This window comes from Dicentrarchus labrax, unplaced genomic scaffold, assembly GCF_905237075.1.
Source record: "Dicentrarchus labrax unplaced genomic scaffold, dlabrax2021, whole genome shotgun sequence".
Lineage (NCBI taxonomy): Eukaryota > Metazoa > Chordata > Actinopteri > Moronidae > Dicentrarchus > Dicentrarchus labrax.
Genome location: NW_026136715.1, coordinates 20,581,986 through 20,602,466, shown reverse-complemented (window position 1 = coordinate 20,602,466; position 20,481 = coordinate 20,581,986). Strand labels below are relative to the sequence as shown.

Here is a 20,481-nt window from a genome sequence, read left to right as displayed (position 1 = left end):
GCTGCTCATTTGCTTGTTTTCTCTCTTTCTCTCTTTACACATACAAACACACCTACACACACACACACACACACACACACACACACACACACACACACACACAGACATTCAGACCATGAGTCTCTGTAAGCTGAGCTGTGATAATAGAGGCATTCAGATGTACTGAATGGGGGCGGGGGTGAAGGGGAGGAGAAAAGGGGCCGTAAACTCGCTGTAATGTGCAGAGTTCAAGGCTGTTACCTACCTTCCCCTGGCTCACGTGTGTGAGTTTGCTGAACTGTGTGTGTGTGTGTGTGTGTGTGTGTGTGTGTGTGTGTGTGTGTGTGTGTGTGTTATCCTCACATGCACGCTGTCGCTCATGGGAGCTATTTGTATTCAAAGCTTCGTGCTGATACAGATTCGGTCAGCCCTCCTCTCTCACTGCTTTGGTTTGTTTTGCTTACCTCTACAGTTACTACTGGTCTTTTTCTTTGTCCTGTAACTTCATACACACATTTGACAAACATTAAGAAAAGGACACGAGACACATTGAACACACCCAGTATTGAAACAAAGTGAAACTTGACTGTACTGCCAGTAATCTTTGACATTGATTTCAGATGGACAGCGTTGAGCAAAGTGGCCTTCCTCCCCACAGGCAGCCTTACCTTGCTGTTGCCCTGGACGAAACACAGCTGGATGTCCTTGGGGAGCGGGTAGAAAAAAAGTATTTGTCATTTTTGGAGAAAGTGAAAGCACAATGTTGGTGAGTGAGAAGATAGGTTTAGTTTTTCGTCTTGTCAGTTTGGGTCCTGTTTTTAGGGTAAATAGATGATTAAGGTGCTTTATCTGAAGCTCTATGGCCTTAAACCCTGTGTATGTGTCTGTTTGTGCGTGTTCCTCCAGTTGTTCTGGTCCCAGGTTGAAGAGCTTCCTGTTGGGCTTTTTTCCTGTCCTATCATGGCTGCCTGGCTACTCCATCAGAGAAAACGCCATTGGAGATCTGGTGTCTGGAGTCAGTGTTGGGATCATACAGCTGCCCCAGGGTGAGGATGCAGCCACGCATCATAATCAGAGTCTTAATGCGGTTTAAACAACTACAGACAGCCACAATAACTTCATACACCTGTGTTACTCTTTACCTCTATTCATCATTGCTCAGTGATTGCATCAATTGGTCTACTGATGGGTGTTTAAAGAAGTCAAAGAAAATGTCCACCATTGCCTTCCACCATTGTCATCCAGCTACAAAGATTGGTAATATTTGGCATTGTCTATAATTCTTAATGAGACATGAGTGCAGAGACCCCAAACCCCCTAATTATTCTCTTTTCATGCACAACCACCACAAATAAAGGGGCTTTCTGAACAGCTGTTTTAATGATACTGGGTTTTACTTTGCTTTTCGTAATACGCACTAGTTGTTCATTCAAGGCAGGCTTCTCACCTTCACCTCTCTTCTCCTATTCTCAGGTATGGCCAACGCCATGTTGGTGGGAATTCCTCCAGTGTTTGGTCTCTACACTTCATTCTACCCTCTGATCATTTACTTCATCTTCGGCACTTCCAGACACCTCTCCATCGGTGACTGTCATCCTTGACTTTTCTGGAAGGACCTTTGTGTCTATAAACTGCCGTTGTTCAGTCTTCCACAACTACAGTGCCTTGCTCATGAGCACCTCAGAAGAATATTGGCACAAAATATTCAAGAAACTTTAAAAACCCCAAATTCTAGTTGTATAAAAATCAGTAGTTCAACAATAATCTGAGCTTTCTTTTTGTTTTAGTCTTGCAGTTTAAACTCACAGTATAAATTTATGTGATTACCAAAGACTCATGAACACAGTGAGTATGTGTGTCTGTTTATGTGTGATAGGTACTTTTGCTGTCCTGGCAATCATGATTGGGTCTGTGACAGCCAACGTGGAGTTGCCTAGCAACGGTGTTGAAGCGAGTCAGATTGATGTGGAAGCAGCGAAAATGAACGTGGCTGTGCAACTCACCTTTCTCTGTGGCGTCCTACAGGTGCACACACACACACACACACACACACACACACACACACACACACACACACACACAGTTAGACAATACATGAACAAACAGTATGCACAGACTCACACTCACTGCTGTACAGCTGGTACTCACCTCTATAACCTGTTGTATTCTCTGAAACACTCTTCTTCATTACAGGTCAACATCAGGTACTAAAGGAAATATCTGCCCAAAGCTTTAAAACTGTAAAAAAAAAAAAAAAAAAAAACCTGTAAAAGAGAAAAAAGGATTTGTTCATGATTTTTGAATTCCTGAGTCTGTTTTGTTGTTTGGTATATATCATTTTATTCCTCTGAAATATGTGGGAGGTTTATGCTACTCCCAACCCACTCCATGCCGAATCCTCTGACCAACCTGTAAGCATCACCATTGCACTGACAAGATCCCTCACTGGGTTTCCACACTGCCCATAACTGAAATCCTCTCTTGGGGGTTGGACAATTATTTTGACTATTGCCACCCATGGTCTTCAAATCGATCCAGATGTTTTTCAGTACCTAGAAGAGATTGATGGCAGATCTTTCTAGCGATGGAAAACATCAGTTAACACACAGTCAGAAAAAATCACAGAGGCTGCATTCTGCGCAGTTTTTCAAGAAGTACATGGGGAAACAAAAGAGATATGAAGAAAAAAATACCTAAAGCTGTTTGTGTGTGTGTGTGTGTGTGTGTGTGTGTGTGTGTGTGTGTGTGTGTGTGTGTGTGTGTGTGTGTTTCATTAGCTCCTGTTGTACCTGTTGCGTGGTGGCGGTGTGTGTCGCTGGCTGTCTGATCCTGTAATAAGAGGCTACACCACAGCCGCAGGTCTGCATGTGGCCATCCTGCAGCTGCCACTAATGACTGGAATACCTGCACAGAGACACAGTGGACTGCTGCCGTCCACTTGGGTCAGTAGACACACACACATTTATATTGGCAACCTTCAACACTGCTGAAGTATCCTCGGGCAAGACTTGCTAAGCTCCTGTACTGCTGTTATGTGGCTGATCTCTGACCTCTAAGCTAGTCTCTCTTCTACTGGCTTATGGAATTCAGTGGCATTTCTCATGTAGATTTAATTGATAGTCTGTCTGTAAAGCTGAAACAAAGTCCTGGTTATTTCTGTTATATTAGTTAAATGGATATCTAAGTACTACTGTACCTGCTAATACATGATTAGTCAAACAACAAAACAACAGGTTCTTTTTTAACCCAAACTAAAAGTATGAAAAAGTATCCTGTTGTGGCTTGATGATATGTAGTAGGTGCTTCTACAAATGTTTTTACGAATCAATCATATCAAAGTTATTTGTAATTTATTATTACTTTTTGTGTACTAAATATAATTTAACTCAGTATTTACTATCCTTTCCTTATAGGTACTATATAAATGTGTACTATACCTACACTGTATTACCATCTAGTTTCTTGGTAGCTAGGTTTTCATGTACTAGGTTATAACTTACTTACTATCCTTTTCTTATATGTACTTTGTACAGTACTATCTAAGTTGATTTCTATGTACTTACTAACTATAACTTTGTATTTACTAGGCAATTATTTTGGTATTTTCCTAACCCTCTATGGTACGCATTATGATGCCAGTTAGGAAAAAAAAATTTGGAGTGTTTTTATGTTTTAAAATAGACTAAATAAACATAACCTAAAGAAATTTTATAAAAAATATATTTTTTAATACATTTTTGGGGTTTGTTGCCTGTAGGCAACATTGTACCATAACAGTGCTAAAGTGAAAAAGAGAGGTTTTTTTTTAATTTGAACATAATTTATTAAATAAATATGTGTAAAAGATTCAATAGCTTCAACAGGTTACATACATGCCATTTTAAATTGAAAAATATTATAAAAGGAACTATTTTAAAGGGTTTCTTGGCTGAACGTTGCCTGTAGGCAACATTGTACCATTGTGGAACAACCCACTGAAATGAATGTTTCGAAGAGTTGTAATTCTAAGCGTAAGCGTAAATCTTCAAACTTTAAATGAACTAATTATCAAAACAAAGATCATAACCATTTGCAAAACAAGAAACTGGTATCAGATTCCAGTGTTTGATCATCACTCCTTCATTTCAATGCATGTTTCCTATCAGTCCCCTGTGTCTTTCCTGACATGCGTTGCCATTATTTGTGGTGTTGCTGCTCAATGCTTATCGAACTCCATGAAGCAGTTTTTTTCAGGAGTGAAGCACAGCTAGGTGACACATTGTGTGCACTGCACTTCCACTATACCCTTACATCCAGGGTATTTGCACCTGCCCTTTTTCTCTACCCAAATAGGTCAATGGTCAGTGTTGTCCTGACGCACAGGTGATGATGGCACTGCATTCTTCATCACTAATTAATTCTTATTCAACTTCACTATGCTCAACCTGAAGTGTGATTTATACTCTCTATCTCATTAAAGGGGTATAGAATGAGGCTGAATTCATTCTGTAAATGGAGGAAAATGTGTGGAAATTATAAGCAAAGAAGACAAAGTTATAAGGCTAAATAAGGCAAAGTTCACTATGGCCTACAGAGTATAGTAATAGTCTGAACTTTACTTTACTGCAACAAACATCAAATGTATCTTCGTTAAATTGTAAAGATCACATGCTTTTGAACATTATATATACCTAAACACACACTACCAAAATCTCATGCTGCCATGGCGATTCCATAATGGTTCACTGTTGCCTCAAGGCAACATATGCAGTTGTCCATAATGGTACGTTGTTGCCTCTGGGCAACAGTTGCATTTTATCAAGTTTCCATTATTTAATAAGCAAATAAATTGCATTAAACTATCAGAAATGAAGGGTTAGTCACATATTAGTGTGAATATATTTTTTTCCAGCTGGAAAAGTTCCCGGAAATGATGTTTTCAGACCCTTTTTGTGGCACAAAATTGCAAAGCTGTTTCCTTTGAAAATGTCTGCAAAAAAGGGTTTCAATATGGCTTCCTGAAAGTCATGTGACAAATTAAAGCATTGTTATTGGTTCCCTATGGTCTTCCCTCTTTTTAAAAGTAAAGTATCATTTAAAAAGATGCATTGTGGACATTTGACAGGCCAAAAATGGGTTTGTTGCCTGAGGGCAACATTGTACCATTTTGTTACCATCTAGTTTCCTAGTAAATACCAGGTAATTAGCAGACTTTGAAATAAAGTGTTAATATATAATAAAAATATAAGTCAGCCATGCCTAAAAATAATAATAATCAAGTCAACATTGACTTTTGGTTTCACACAGGACATAAACCCCAGTTGGAGTTCTGGCTTCAGTGCTCTCATTGGCTACGACCTGGAAGGACACAGGTAGCTACAAGCTACATGTACACTGCTGGCAACAATTTGGCAATAATGAGGACTTGTGATTGTTTCGTCAGACTGGAGGTCCTATCCTTCTGGCCCGGTACTGGCAGACCCCAACAGTGTCTCTGCACCTCACATTAACTTAGAACCTAAAAAATTCAATCTTGGCATATAATGTTGTCTTGGCAATTAAAGTCCCTTCATGATTGCTGCAGGAGTTACTGCTGTGAGTGAGTGATAGCTTTGTGTTTACATAGGGCAAATTCTAGCTGGTGTCAAACGCGTCCAAAGATGCACCTTGCCAACTCTACATGGAGGATCAAGGTGTAGGCTCGGCTTGGAAAGTGTCAGGGTTGCTTATCATCTGTTTGCAGATGGTGGTTTTCCTCCAGGTTCACTAGGCCGTAACTTTCAATATGCTATACTGGAGCAATTCACACCTGACAATCACAACTCGGGGTCTAAGAGTATATTCTAGTGATACCAGCTAGATAAATTATCAGTCTTTTTTTGAAATATGGTAGTTGAGCTTTAAGTTACTTAAGTTATCTGTTGCTATATTTTTGGTTTTTAAAGGATATACAAAATGTTTAAAACTGTGTGTTCCAGGCTTTAAAGGATGTTCTGCAGGGAGTGACAAGTGCCGTACCAGGAGCTCTGTCAGTCTCCGTGGTTTCCATGGTGATACTAATCGGAGGCAAGATGCTGAATGAGCGCTTTAAGAACAAGCTGCCTGTCGCTATACCGTGGGAACTTATACTGGTGAGGGATGCACACAAACGCAAACACACACACACAAACTCAGAAGACTCATGCCCATAAGATGCACCCAGATGGACAGATGCCACAGTGATGAACTGATGAATGACTCATAATTATATAAAAATCTGTTTTTATCTCCAAAACCTCAAATCCCCACATACAATAAATATCTGCACCTGGCCACTGATTAACCATCATTCTGGGTTGTCCATCCATCTGTCCATCCGTCCGTCCGTCCATGTGTCCCATTCTTGTGGACGCAATATCTCAAGAACAGCTGGAGGGAATTTCTTCAAATTTGGCACAAACATCTACTTAGACTCAAGGATAAACTGAATTAGATTTGGGTGGTCAAAGGACAAGGTCACTGTGAATGTCTGTCCCATTCTCGTGAATGTGAAATGTCAGGAACGCCAGGAGGGAATTTCATTACATCTGGCACAGTAATCCACTTCAGAGGTCACTGTGACCTCACAAAACATGTTTTAGGCCATAACTCAAGAGTCTGAGCAGACATGGAGGTAAACTCTACTTGTTGGCAGAGGCGGTAATTTTAGTTTTTATTTTACGTAATATTCTATTATATAAATCAACCATTATGAACCTTACAGGTGAAGTGAATAACAGTGATTATCTGGTTATCATGACACCTGTCAGTGTGTGGGATATATTAGGCAGCAAGTGAACATTTTGACCTTAGAGTTGATGTGTTAGAAGCAGGAAAACCGGGCAGTGTGAGGATTTTAGAGACTTTGACAAGGGCCAAATTGTGATGGCTAGACGACTGGGTCCGAGCATCTCCAAAACTGCAGCTCTTGTGGGGTGTTCCCGGGCTGCAGGGGTCAGTACCTATCAAAAGTAGTCCAAGGAAGGAAAAGGAGTGAAGTGGGTCATGGGCGGTCAGGCTCATTGATGCACCCGGGGAGTGAAGGCTGGCCCAGGTGGTCCGATCCAACAGACGAGCGACTGTAGCTCAAACTGCTGAAAAAGTTCATGCTGGTTCTGATGGGTTCTGAAGGTGTCAGAACACACAGTGCATCACAGTTGTTGCGTATGAGGCTGATCAGTGTTTATTATGTATATATACATATACATAGGTACATAGTATTATTATACATTATTATAATTTCAAATGTAAGTAGTAAGTAATTCAGTGTAGATCATCACAACTAAAACCCAAAATATTAAACATCTTTAGCTTATTAAAAGAAGAAGTTTTGAAGAACAATTGAAGCAACAAGGATTGTACCCAAACACAGACTAAACAGGCAGGAGAATAACTTCAGTGGTTTTTTGATAAGAATGGCTTGCAGGCAAACAGACAGACAGACAGACAGGCAGGCAGGTTCAGATCTGAGTTTGGGTGACAGAAGCTTAAGAGCAAAAACACAACTGAAGATGGGAACATAACTAGGACAAACTAGTTAACAAACAGAGGAACAAAGTATCTGGGCAGGTGGGTGGGGAAGCTCAGTTGAGGGGAGTGAGGAGATTGCAGGGTGGATGGGAGTGGCCGGATCTGGAATGGAAGGGGAAACGTCTGGGGGCATCTGGTGGTGAGGTAAAGAATAATGCTCAAGGGACCGGGGAAAGTCTGGCTGAAGAAAGGGACAGAGAGGCAGATATTGTGACAAATTCTATTACTTATACACTTTTTTTTCCTTTAAAAATACACAGCAGAGGACATTTTTCCCCCCATTTTTTCTTTTCCCATTTCCATTTTCTTTTTCACAAGGTCACATTGTTCTGTTGTCTTATAGAACACACTTTCATCAATACTTCATATTGACTTTCCTTTCTCTTGTTTTTATTTGCATATTTGGTGTTGAGGTTATCCAAAACTCAAGTAAAGAATTCAAGTTATGTTACTTTAATATTGTGATTAGGTTACTGACTACATTTTTTAACAGATGATTAGTAACAATATTGGATTACATTTTTAAAGTAACCCTCCCAACCCTGCTGATATGATAATGTCTGTGTCCATATGCAGGTGTATGAACAGACTAATTGATCTGACATTTAGATATAGAATACTGTATGTTGTTGTTTTCCAAACTGGACACTGTGCAGAATGTCCCGTCGATTGTTTTTCTCCGACAGATCGTCCTGGGCACCATCCTGTCAGTACAGATGGATCTGGCTGGACAGCACAGAGTCCAGGTGGTGGGACACATACCCAGTGGGTCAGTAGAACTGTGTCATTGTCGGATTTTTTTTGACTATTGTGTTGAATTTTACTTTGTTGAAAACTTCAAACAATATGAATTTGAATTGAATTTTCTTTTAGAGCAAAGCTGATGAACCTATAGTCACATGTTTTATTAATTCAGGAATAATTTAGTTCTCAGCCTTTAACTAATCATTAATCACTGAAATGAAAATGGCTATATTATAATTCATTTTTATTACATACTGTCTTTATCAATATGTTGTATATATACTGGCAAACCAATATATTTGTTTGTTAGTTAATATGCTTTTACCATAGAATTTAAAGCTCTATGACTCTTTTATCTTCATCTTTCTGACAATCTGACCTCTGTCTAACCTTGCATTCTTCATACTTCTGCTGTCACAATATAAAATAAGCCAGTTAGCGTCATTGTGTTATCTTTGATAGCTTTAAGAGAATGCAGTGTGTGTGAGATAAGTAATTCATGGGGTGACTCATCTTAAACTGGTGGTCATAATTCTTTACATTACTGTATATTTTATTTTTTCTTTGAATAATCAGTTAGTCATTCGGTTGATCAAGCTGTCATCTCTTTTCTTCCTCCTCCTCCTCCTCTTCTCTAGCCTCTCTTCCCCAGTCCTTCCCTCTCTCTCTCAGGCCAGACAGCTGTTCATTCCAGCTCTGTCTGTGGCTCTGGTTGGCTTCAGTTTCCTCTCAGCCATGGGCTCAATGTTCGCCCACAAACACGGCTACCGTGTAGACCCCAGCCAGGTACATTCACAGCAATTTTGACCTGTATTTCAGCTGAGATTGAGCCCTTGTTGTAGGGTCTACTTTTTTAAACGATAAACGATATTTCAGCTGCAGAGGCTATATGAGCTTCAATCCACAGCCACAATAGCAAAGCAGCATTAATATTACAGTATTTTGCAGATATTTCCTCTTCACTAATCGCTTACACTGAATTTGCTCTGGGTACCTTAATCCTGTCTTATTAAAATGTAACTTCACCATGTCAACAAGAGGCTAATGAACTCAAGGGAATGAAAAGGTGAGATGCATCTGTGTTATTGAAGATCTTATTGACAGAGGTTAACAGAAATCACATAACGTATTAATAACATTTCAAGATTAGACCTGTATCCTGAGAATTCTTAAATGAGAACATATAGTTTAAAAGCCAGAAAAAATAAATGCTGTTCTAGAAGCCACATACAGTCATGTGGAAAAATTAGGACACCCTATGAAAATATGTGTGTTTTTTAACATATTTAGACATATGGATATTTAATATCAATTTTAACAATACTGAGAGATTCAAGTAATATAACTAAACAAGTAAAACTGAAGAAAATACTTTTTAAAACTGTCTGTAAAATGTAATAAAATAAACTTTCTGGTGAGGAATAAATTAGGACACCCCCACATTTTTTCCCACTTGAAATGGCTGAAATCACAAATCACACACAGGTGTATCACATCAGGTGCACATGGTTAGAACATTGTTACTCAGCATTTTGAGGGAGGCTTGCCCTATTTAAACCTCAGACATTCAGTTTAGTGTGCTCCTGACTGTTGACGAGAAAGTGAGATCGAAAGACCTGTCTGAGGCCTTCAGAAAGAAGATTGTTGCAGCTATGAGTTTGGTAAGGGATTTAAAAATCTCAAAGAGATGAAAAGCCACCACGTCCGGAAAAAACAAGTGGAGGACATTCAAAACAACGCCAACATGCCCAGGTCTGGCCGTCGACAAGTTCACCCGACAGACCGCAAGACAAAGAAGTCAAAACACCTAAAATGTCACCACAGGACCAAGCAGGCTCGGCACTGTTGATATGAAAGTCATGCCCTACAATCAGAAAGTTTAATTTCACGGAAGGTGTGCAAGGAGAACCTTTACTCTCCATGAGAAACATTAAGGTCAGACTGAGTGCCAGAGAAGTAACAAAGAACAGGACTTAATGTTCTTGACAGATGAGTCTAAATTTGAATTTTTGGACACCAGAACGAGGACATGTTTGGCCACACCAAATACAGTGTTCCAGAAAAGAACCTCATACCAACTGTGAAGCATGGAGGTGGAAGTGTCATGGTTTGGGGATGCTTTGCTGCAGCAGGACCGGCCAGCTCACCATCATAGAATCCATCATGAATTCACAGTGTATCAGAGGGTGCTGAGCAACATGTGAGACCACTGTAAGAAAATTAAAGCTGAAGCGGAACTGGACCCTGGCATACAGTGACCCTAAACATACCAGTAAATCCACCGAGACTGGCTGAAAATGAAATGTTGAGAAATGGAGAGTCCTGGAAGCCCAGTCAAAGCCCAGCTCTTAATCCCATTGAGATGCTGTGGGGTGACAAATGGGCTGTACATGCAAGAAACCCCTCAAACATCACACAGGTTAAAGCATTCTGCATTGAGGAGTGGGGCAAACTTTCCTCAGACCAATGTCAGAGACTGGTAGAGGGTTACAAGAAGCGTCTCACTGAAGTTATTTCAGTCAAAGGGGGTAACACTAGGTATTAGGGGGTTGGGTGTCCTAACTTTTTCCTCAGTTAAAATATGCATTTATGTTGTCTTTTGTTTAATGAGTAAAACAATGTTATTTTTTTGCTGTTTACCTGTAATTAGATCACTTTCTTTTCCAGAGATAAATAAAAACAAGATTAGACATCGATATGTGAACATTTCTTTATGAATAACTGAATATTTAATGGGGTGTCCTAATTTTTTCACATGACTATAGGTGACTTTATCTCTCTGTAGAAGCTGATGCAGAGTTTGCTCTGTCAGTCAGAGTTTGTCTCCAATCAAACATGCATGTAAATCCTTGGTTGCTAGAAATCCTAAAATGTCTGTCTGTTTTCTTAAAGATAACTTGCTAAATGCAGGAGATTTGTAACAAATCTAAGATCAGCTGCAGCCTCAGTGCATACTTTTCAAAATGCTGTTGTGCTGTTGCTCTGCTTCAGGAGCTGCTGGCTCTGGGTTTGTGTAACACCATCGGAGGAATGTTCCAGTGTTTTGCTGTCAGCTGCTCCTTCTCTCGCAGTATGGTCCAGAACAGTATAGGAGTCAAATCACAGGTATTCCAAAAGACATAAAAACACTATCCCACCTTTGTATTTGCACTGTGTTAAAGACTGTATATGGAAACAACTAAAATCTAATCTTCATCAATTATATCACTATTTTAAATGGCATTTTCTTTATTGTCCTTTACCTATTCTCCTCTTGTTGTGTTTTAATCTCTTAGATGGCAGGTTTGGTATCAGCTCTGGTGATTCTAACCATCTTATTAAAGATTGGTCATCTCTTTGAGCAGCTGCCAAAGGTAAAGTGCATATGAGATAACAAATTTTATTTAGGTTCATCTAAGTTACTAAACAAGGGTTGAAATCACCAGAATCTCACCTATTACAGTTTTCTTATACTTTCCACAAGACTTGAATGTTTTTCATGTTGGTGATTTGTAAAGGACTTAGTGAACAATGATTTCTAGAGTCTATAAGCCATGCAGTGAGAACAAGTACAGTCACACAATGCACAACAGATAAATCAAAGCAATCTACAGAAGAGATATGATTGTGGTGCCAATGGTTTTATAAATGGAACAAGGTATGTCTTTCCATAAACCATCATGATGAATTATAAAGCATATCCGTGAAGATGTTTTAAGAAATGTCAAGTCATGCTCCATCTGGACGAGACTCACTGTCAGGATGACTCACGTGTCTTAGCCAGTGTTCAGAAATGCTTCGCTGTGTGTTCCAGGCAGTGTTGGCAGTGATCATCGTGGTGAACCTGCAGGGGATAATGGCTCAGTTCAAAGATGTGTGTGTGCTCTGGAAGTCTGACAGATTAGACCTGGTGGGCTTAACACACACACACACACACACACACACACACACACACACACACACACACACACACACAAGACAGACAGACAGACAGAGAGTACTGAACCCCCTCTGATTCTGGTTCTCTCTCCATCCTCTCCTTCAGCTGGTTTGGGGAGCCTCACTGATTTCCACGCTGATCTTTAACCTTGACCTGGGTCTGGCTGTGGCTGTCGTCTTCTCTCTGCTCACACTCATCTACAGGACACAACAGTCAGTAAATATCATTGAATGTCATGGATTGCTGTACAGTGCAGACAGCTCTGACATATCACAAATCCACATGTACTCTTCAATTATTTACCATCCAGTTGTTATATATATTATTCCTCAGTTACTGATGTCCCATTTTGGCCAAACTAACAGTTTTCTACAGATACTGTTATTGTTAAAACATAAAAGAATACTAAATAGGCAATAATTTATTGTTTAACCTATGTAGCCTTTCAAGTATCTGCTAAAATTATTCCTGACAAAGTTTAACCATTGCATTGATAGTTTTATTCAATCCAAAAGACTAACTAACAAGTAATTGTTTATGACCCGACATACTTGACCTGCAGGTAAACTGCAAGGCCCACAGACTACAGGGCCTTTACATTACTGCTGTACAACATAAAGTGAGGTGGTCTTATGGCACACATCAGGAGGAGGGCATTTTAGTACTGTGAGTGATGTGAAAAATACAGAAAGTTCATGTTTTGGAAAGCAAAACAGAAAAGCAAAGAAATGATTTTTTCTGGGGAAAGCAAAGGGCCTCATGGAAAAATTTTATTTTGAGACACAATAGAGCCATTACTATGGTTCAACTACAGTCTAATTTCCCAAAAGAAACATTAAGGTATCGCAATTGACTTAACAATGGTTTAACCAAATGTTGCATATGGGAAAATTATTATTACTTTAATCATGATTGAACAGTAATGTTTAATTATGATTATACAGATACTTCTTTAGAGATTATATGGGCAACAGAAGATAAGACTGTACATGAGAGTGTCTTTTGTTGTTGCTTTATCATTATGATATGAATCTGTAATCAGGCAAAGACAGAGAACAGTGTTATGTGCTAAAGGGATGTTGTGTGGATTTGTTTCGTCTTCATTCATTTATTCATTCATTCACTTTTTCATCATATTTTTTCATCATATTTTTTCACACAAGTTCAAAAGTTTTGCATTTCCTTCCCTCCTCTCACTTGTCTCCCAGGCAGACTTGCACCCTCATTAATATCCCCCTCGCTCTATCTCTCTCTCCTGTCTTTCATCTTGTTTTCCTCTTCCAGCTCCACCACGGTTGTTTTGGGTCATATTCGTGGTACAGACTGTTACAGAGATGTGGGACTCTACACTGAGGTAAACTCAATCAGTCTCACAGGTCTCACAATGAAAAGTTTTTTGAAAAAATATTAGATTAAATGTTTGTTGCTGCTCAAGGTATTAAGTAAAGACAATTAGAAAAGTATATGAAACACAATCCAATCAAACAATGCTTCGAACACTGCCTGTCTTGTGCACAAGACAGCCTGACCTAAAGGAGTTTTTATGGAGCCACCATCTAGTGGCAATGAGAGGAACTGCGGCTTAAAGCGCTTCACATATTAAAGCAGCAACAAGGAACTTTTATTTTGTGTTGCTTCTGGCAAACAAAAGCAGTAGTGTTTCTACCACTTAGTTTCATTGATTTCAAGGGAAATCTGACCAAATCTGATTTTTTTGTGGATGTAAAAGGTATGAAAAGTGAAAAAAAAGTCACTTTATTTTCAGTGGAAATGTCCTCACAACGACATAAAAACTGGAGTGTGTTTGTGCTTTTCACTACGGACTGCTTTATGAACGAGAGCCAGAACGGTTCAAGCTCTAGTATGCATCCATACTGGCTGTCCATGACCCAACTTCAAACTTCAAAATTGTAAGTTTATGTTGTTTTAATGTTTATTTTGTAGGTTAGCCTGTTTAACTTGGTGTTAGCATGTTGCACAGTGGTAATGTGGCTAGCGGACAGGGGACGTCGTTGGTCTAATGTTGTAATATTGAGGGACAGTAAAGAGAAACTGTGTCAACGTTAAGACTCATTGGAAGCATACTCAATAACGAGAGTAGAAGGTTGGATGCGTGTTGCTTTTTGTGTAACTTTGTTCCGCAGCGCCAGCTTTAGCTCTGTTAGCGTTAGCTTTGTTGTTATCCGTGTGTGTATGTTGCTACTGAACGTAAATCCACTCAATAGAGATGCCCTGTAAACCGTAACTGTATAGCTACGTTTGAAAAAATAAACAGTAAAATTGCAGGAATTAATTTGCTTGGCAATGTTGTGTAACTTTGATTTGCACCCAGCAGCTAGACCTATGTTAGCTTCCACATTGCGAAGAACAAACAGTGGATGGAAGCACGGTGGGCGGGGCCTGCTTCCAATGAAAAGTTTGGGTCTAACCAATCTGACCAATCTAAGCAGACTCTGGGGAGACAGGAGCTCAGACAGGATGAACAGAGGTGCTGCTGCAATGGCAGCATGACAAAATATAATGTGTTTTTTGAGCATTAAAGAATGTAAAGTTATTATAGTAGAAAATTAACAAAAGTAAAATAGCCAATCTTCTCACTGATGGTCTTGTGCGCTTATGTAGGTCAGATAGAGACAGTTTAAAACTCCTTGTAGTAGTTTTAAATACCTCTGTACACAAGAAATATAAAAATGGCAACTCACAGCTTTACTGGTTGCCTGGCATGACATTAGTTCAGGAAGCTACTTTGCCTAGTCATGAAATTGTTACTTAGCATTTTTACATTTTGGTTTGTGTGCAAATGACAGAGAGTGGTATTGATCTTCTCATCTAACTCTTGGCAAGAAAGCAAAGAAGCATATTTCCCAAAACATTGTACAATTCCTAATAAGTTGTTTCTCACTTTGTTAAACCTTTGAAGACATCAGTTGGAAAGACTGCGACTTTGTCACAAATCCAAAACAGCCAACTCTATACTTGAATCCATCTGTCATATATAGTCCTTAATACGCCACATAGAAAAATAAGTCCTTGGCTGAAACTGTGGGTTCTGTTTTTACCATCTCACCATGAATTTGTACAGTTTTTTTCCTCCACCCTCCTCTAATAATGTTTATTTGTCTATTCCACTTAAAGTCAGACACAGCTGTAAGTTTGATTTTACAGAGGTTGCTCAGGATATTTAGCATTTATTCCATCAAGCCTCAGTGTCACAATAGGGCTCATCCTTGGTAACAAGTAGAAATACAACTACACTACTGTACTAATATACTATATTATACAACTATAAATTAGGGCTGCACGATATGGTAAAGATTATCATATTGTGATTATTTTGGCAGATATTGCGATATAGTGGGAAAGATAATTTTTGCATCACAATTTGAATTGTCTTAAATGCATAAAAAGTTGCAGCTTCTTGCAATTTGGATATTGCATTTGGCCATACTGAGATTTGGATAATATTTCGATTAATTGTGCAGCCCTACTGTAAATTACTTCCATAAGAATACATCAGTATGGAAAGAAATAATAGGATAATTAGGAGCAAACACTTTAGACACAAAGAAAATTAAGGCAAGGAAATGTCTAAAGACCAAAGTCTGTCAGTCTAATTTAACAACATGAAGTTTGACTGTGTGAATATAATAATGTAATGGTTCATAATTGGGCAGCAGGCCATAATTCAACAGCAATATGCCAAGGCCTGACTCTGTTGATGCTTTACTAATTGGTAGAGATGAATCACACTGACCTTACATGACTCCTGATGATCTTAACTAACTACAGGCTGTGGACTAGCATATCTAAAATGTCATCAGTGTGAAACATGGTTGATAATGAATTCTCCACAGCCATCTCCATCTTCTATCTGCACATAAAACACATCCCGATTTCAAATAGATCACAGCATCTGCGATGCAAATGCAAATGAACACAGCAAGCATTTCATGGGTACCAATGTGGAGGATGCAGATTAATGTCGGTCTGAATAAATGCCAGTTTTTCACATGATAAACGTTTATCCTAAAGTTTAAATTAAAGCAGCTTTGGAAATGGTTTATAATTGACAAATATATTCTGGACACAAGTTTTTAAAAACTGCTGAAGTTAAGGCATCCTAAACATGTAAACTGACACCTAATATCACACAAAAAATCTCCAGTGAAGGTCAGTCTTTTATAACTATATAACTTAATGAACCACCATGAACGGTACAACTGTCACACAGCCAAAACACTCTAAAAATAAATCCCTGGCTGAAAACCACCATCTGTCACACATCACAACACCAAACTGTCACCAAAGGCAATCTGTCTGGGCTCTGAGCATCAGTGAATTCCTGTCAACTTCCCGCTCTCTGTTCCCTCCTCTTGATTCTCTCCTCAATCTGTTACACTGGTGGCGGCTGCACAACTCCCCTCTGTGTGCTTTGACAAGTTATCTATCATGCATTAGTGATGGCTGTCTTTGTATAAGTTCCTCTTCATGAACTCATTCTGTACATATTCTTTATTTTTTATTGTCTTTGATCCCACAATGTAGAGCCAGATCCGTTACATAAAACAAAAAGTCTAGTGTGTCTCAAACTGGTTTGTTGTATGTTCCAAGAACCATAAAATCTTTTGGACAGGTTTGCACCAACTAAGCAGCATAAACACAATTTACTGTTAGTTATAATAAAATTGGGTTCAATAGTAGCTGTGGGAGAAGCTTCAGCAAAATTAGAGAGGATCTTCTTGTCAAATCAAGAGGATATCTTTCAAAGTTACATCGTGCAGCACTAAATCTTTTAAGTACAAAATTCCCACTTTGTGTCCCTCCATTACAGCTTGACAAGGCAACGATGCCCAGAATAACACAAACAGAATGGTTCATAATAAAAAGAGTGTAACTGTGGAAGATACCCACATGATTTTTCTAACATATTTCCTTCACATAAATTACAAACAAATGTTTGCTCAGAATGAATCTTTTAATGATTGGAATGGAACAAATACATGTGTCAGAAAAGGCTGGGCTGAAGCTGAAGTTCTGTGGACCAATGAAAATATTGTTACCTTTTTTTAACATTTGTTTCAAAATCTCCTCTCTTCATCTGGAATTGAAATCAATATGTCCAAAAATAACATCTTTGACTTTTAGGTTCAAGCCAAGGCAAAAGAAATACAATAACAAGCAAAAGGAGAGTGCCCCTACAAAATGTGCACCATTTACATAGACACTGTATCATCTTATCTTATATGTGATGAATTTTCATAGTAAAATATGATAAAGAATTATTCCTTCAATATTTCCTTCACAATGACAGAAATGACTAAACAAGCGCAACTATGTTTCTAAATCCACCATGATCTACAAGCACACACTTGTTTTAGGTCTAATGTCAGGTACTTTAAGTAGTGTTGCCAAATTCTGACCTTCTGTCTAGTGTGTTTTACACTGTAGGTACTGTACAATCTTAACTGCATATACAGTGTGTTTATCTGTTTTTTTAACAGGCAAAGCAAGTTCCTGGCGTGACTATACTCTCCTGTTCCAGTCCTATTTACTTTGCCAACTCTGAATTTGTGTTCACAGAAATCAGACAGGTACCAACACAAAAAAACGCACGCACACACACACACACACACACACACACACACACACACACACACACACACACACACACACACACACAAAAAAACACATGAGGTGAAATAAATATGATTGGGAAGATGGAGAGAAAAAAGTAAGTGCATTACCATCTGTAAAATGAGAGATGATTTTGAAAGAGTTAGAAATTGAGAGATGGGGTTATAATTGTAATTAGGAATATAAATTAACCTAGATAATTACCAGTCCCACAGTTCATCTTTTCCAATTGTAGGTTACAAGTCCATCAATATACGGACACAAGTTTCAGTGGCGGTAATACACGTGGTGTGTGTATGCAGCTGGCATGTATGTGTGTCTGTCTTTGTGCTTTGATCCCTCTGTTTGGAACAGAAAGATTGCACAAGGATTTTTGAAGAAGTTCTGATATACCATGTCCCCACCACACCAGACAGTGAGTCGAGGTCAGAAGGAGAATCCAGCTAGAGTCCACACTACTACCTCTTCCTCCTCATCTTCCTCTAACTCCTCAGCCCAGACATCGACACATACTCATTGCTTGGTTCTGAATCTCAGCTCGGTCAACTTCATGGACTCTGTGGCTGTGACAGCACTTTGCAAGGTGAGGAAAGAAACCTTACTGGAGCGCAAACTCATCTTCAGATTTATTTTGGCTAATTTAAAATCACCAAAACCATCTAATAACTGATTTATCTATACCTATATTTTCTATTTGGTGCATGGCACTCATTAGTGTGGGAATTAAACTGCCCAAAAGTTGTCCGTCAATCAAACAGCGTGGCAGTACGGTGGCATCCTTGCCTGAAATTCTATTTTGATTAACTTTTAGTTTTTGCAGGTGGTACTTTTCTTTGTCTCTCTAAGAAATAAATGTAACACACTTTTATTACATTTAACACTCATGTAATAAATAGTCTTTCTAATACTAAACCTACAAAGAACTATGGCAGCCCTTTCTACAAGGAAAAAAGGATTAAAAGTTATGCAAGTTACAGATAAAAAATACTTGTGGTAAGTCAAAACTGTGCAATGCTAATCAAAGACATTTACTAGATCTAATCTTATGACTAGACGTCCATTAATTGCACAATAGATAATGAAAATATGATACACACCGTCTCACAGTTGCACACACACACCTCATGCAGCTTTTGAATTATAGATGGGTTAACAGTTGTACTTATATAACTTTGTTATCTCTTCTTTACTTTGACCTTAATGATAAAAGAACAAAATTTATTCATGTGCCTCACAGTCAACATGTGCTTTAGTATGACTATATATTAAGTAAATTATTTTCATGAAGTATTGTGTGTGTGTGTGTGTGTGTGTGTGTGTGTGTGTGTGTGTGTGTGTGTGTGTGTGTATCACTCACCAGGTTGTAGAAGACTTGGAAGTCCAAGGTGTCTGTGTGTTTCTGGCAGCATGCCCAGGTCAGCTTCATGTTTCTCCTTTATATCTCTCACGCACACTCATTCACTTACACACTCACACAGACACACACACACACACACACACACACACTGTTGTTGGCCTCTTATTGTTTTCGCAGGTCAGTTTCCCACCACCCCTACCATTACTTTCCATTTACCTTTCTGAGCTTCATGTACAGTAACTGTTTTTCAACAGAGAGAGTTTTATCCATGCTGCAGACTCACAGTCATATACCAGACCGCCTGCCCAGCTCCTGTCTCTTCCCGTCGGTCCATCATGCTGTCCAGCGCTGGCTCAAGACTCTACACAAGCCTCTGGAAGTATGATATATCTTGCTTCAATGTTAATTTGTAGACATTGAGTTCAGTTTTTCAATGCTTTCGCAGTTTAGACCACAAGTCATTGTAGAAGCCCAGTGTGTAACTGTGTATAATCACCTGAAAATAAGAATTGTTGTTACCTTAGAATGAGCCGTTTTTATCTACAGAGGGAGTTAGTCCTCTCTCCACTGTGTTAAACTGCCATGTTTCTAAAGTAGCCCAGAACGGACTAACTAAACACTGGCTATATTTAGGCCACTGGCTATATACAGTTTATTATATTTTTGCGAGCTTGTGGCCACTGTAGTTTCTCCTACACACTTGGAAGGCTGAGCTGTGTTGAAGTGGTTGCAATCTGCAACTTCACCACTAGATGCCACTGAATTCTGCACACTGGACCTTTAAAATATATTTCAAACTGTCAGTTGTTGAGTTCTGTTGTGGGTAATGTAGTGGCAGGTTTTGTCAAGGAAGAAAAATCTGTGGAATAAAAAAGGTGATATCTCTGATTAAAAATTTGTGATGACATATTGTTGAATATAAAGTGTAAAATAGCATTTTAAGGTATTTTAATGTTGGCATAATTTGTTTTTATCTCTTCTCAGGAAATCACCCCAGATGCGAGTGAATGTTAAACCTACAAGGTGACTGTTGTTTTTCAATGTAAATTACAGGATAGTTAAGGCACTAAGGCTTTACGATGGCAGACAGAACAACCACAGCCTAAGTTTATTTTGAAAGAAAGCCAATAACACTTTTCACAGTATGTATATGCATACACTTCTCACACATTTGCAGACAATAAATGTAATTGTTACCAACCATTATTGATCTCTCTGTCATGAAGTATTTCGGTTTTGATTGAGACTGCCCATCTGCTAGTAAAACACATATCTGATTTTGATCCATTGATTGATGCTTCTGCCACACACTGCTATCTAA

The 20,481-nt window shown here is 38.8% G+C and overlaps 1 protein-coding gene across 5 annotated transcripts; it reads left to right on the top strand.

Moving 5' to 3' along the window:
* The first annotated feature begins 351 nt into the window (after window positions 1-351).
* LOC127376978 (solute carrier family 26 member 6-like) lies at window positions 352-20,366 on the top strand. 5 transcript variants are annotated; one of them, XM_051424478.1, is made up of 19 exons: window positions 352-428; window positions 600-745; window positions 886-1,025; window positions 1,453-1,563; window positions 1,856-2,004; window positions 2,757-2,921; window positions 5,937-6,089; window positions 8,193-8,275; window positions 8,889-9,036; window positions 11,242-11,355; window positions 11,526-11,603; window positions 12,044-12,139; window positions 12,275-12,381; window positions 13,454-13,523; window positions 17,671-17,760; window positions 18,216-18,386; window positions 19,164-19,218; window positions 19,438-19,539; window positions 20,145-20,366. In XM_051424478.1, the coding sequence occupies exons 2-19, from the start codon at window positions 600-602 to the stop codon at window positions 20,165-20,167; spliced, it is 2,001 nt and encodes a 666-aa protein (XP_051280438.1). In that variant the 5' UTR covers window positions 352-428; the 3' UTR covers window positions 20,168-20,366. The 5 variants fall into 5 exon arrangements, with proteins under 5 accessions (XP_051280438.1, XP_051280437.1, XP_051280440.1 ...); XM_051424477.1 differs by having other exon boundaries at window positions 19,415-19,539; XM_051424479.1 differs by lacking the exon at window positions 352-428 and adding an exon at window positions 1,142-1,236 and having other exon boundaries at window positions 602-745; window positions 19,415-19,539.
* The last annotated feature ends 115 nt before the right edge of the window (window positions 20,367-20,481 follow it).

Excerpts from the sequence above, each read along its gene's own strand:
- LOC127376978 (XM_051424477.1), top strand. The coding sequence starts at position 600 with ATGGACAGCGTTGAGCAAAGTGGCCTTCCTCCCCACAGGCAGCCTTAC. Across the intron at positions 746-885 it reads AAAGTGAAAGCACAATGTTG|TTGTTCTGGTCCCAGGTTGA; the intron begins GTGAGTGAGAAG and ends GTGTTCCTCCAG. Across the intron at positions 19,219-19,414 it reads GTTTCTGGCAGCATGCCCAG|AGAGAGTTTTATCCATGCTG; the intron begins GTCAGCTTCATG and ends GTTTTTCAACAG.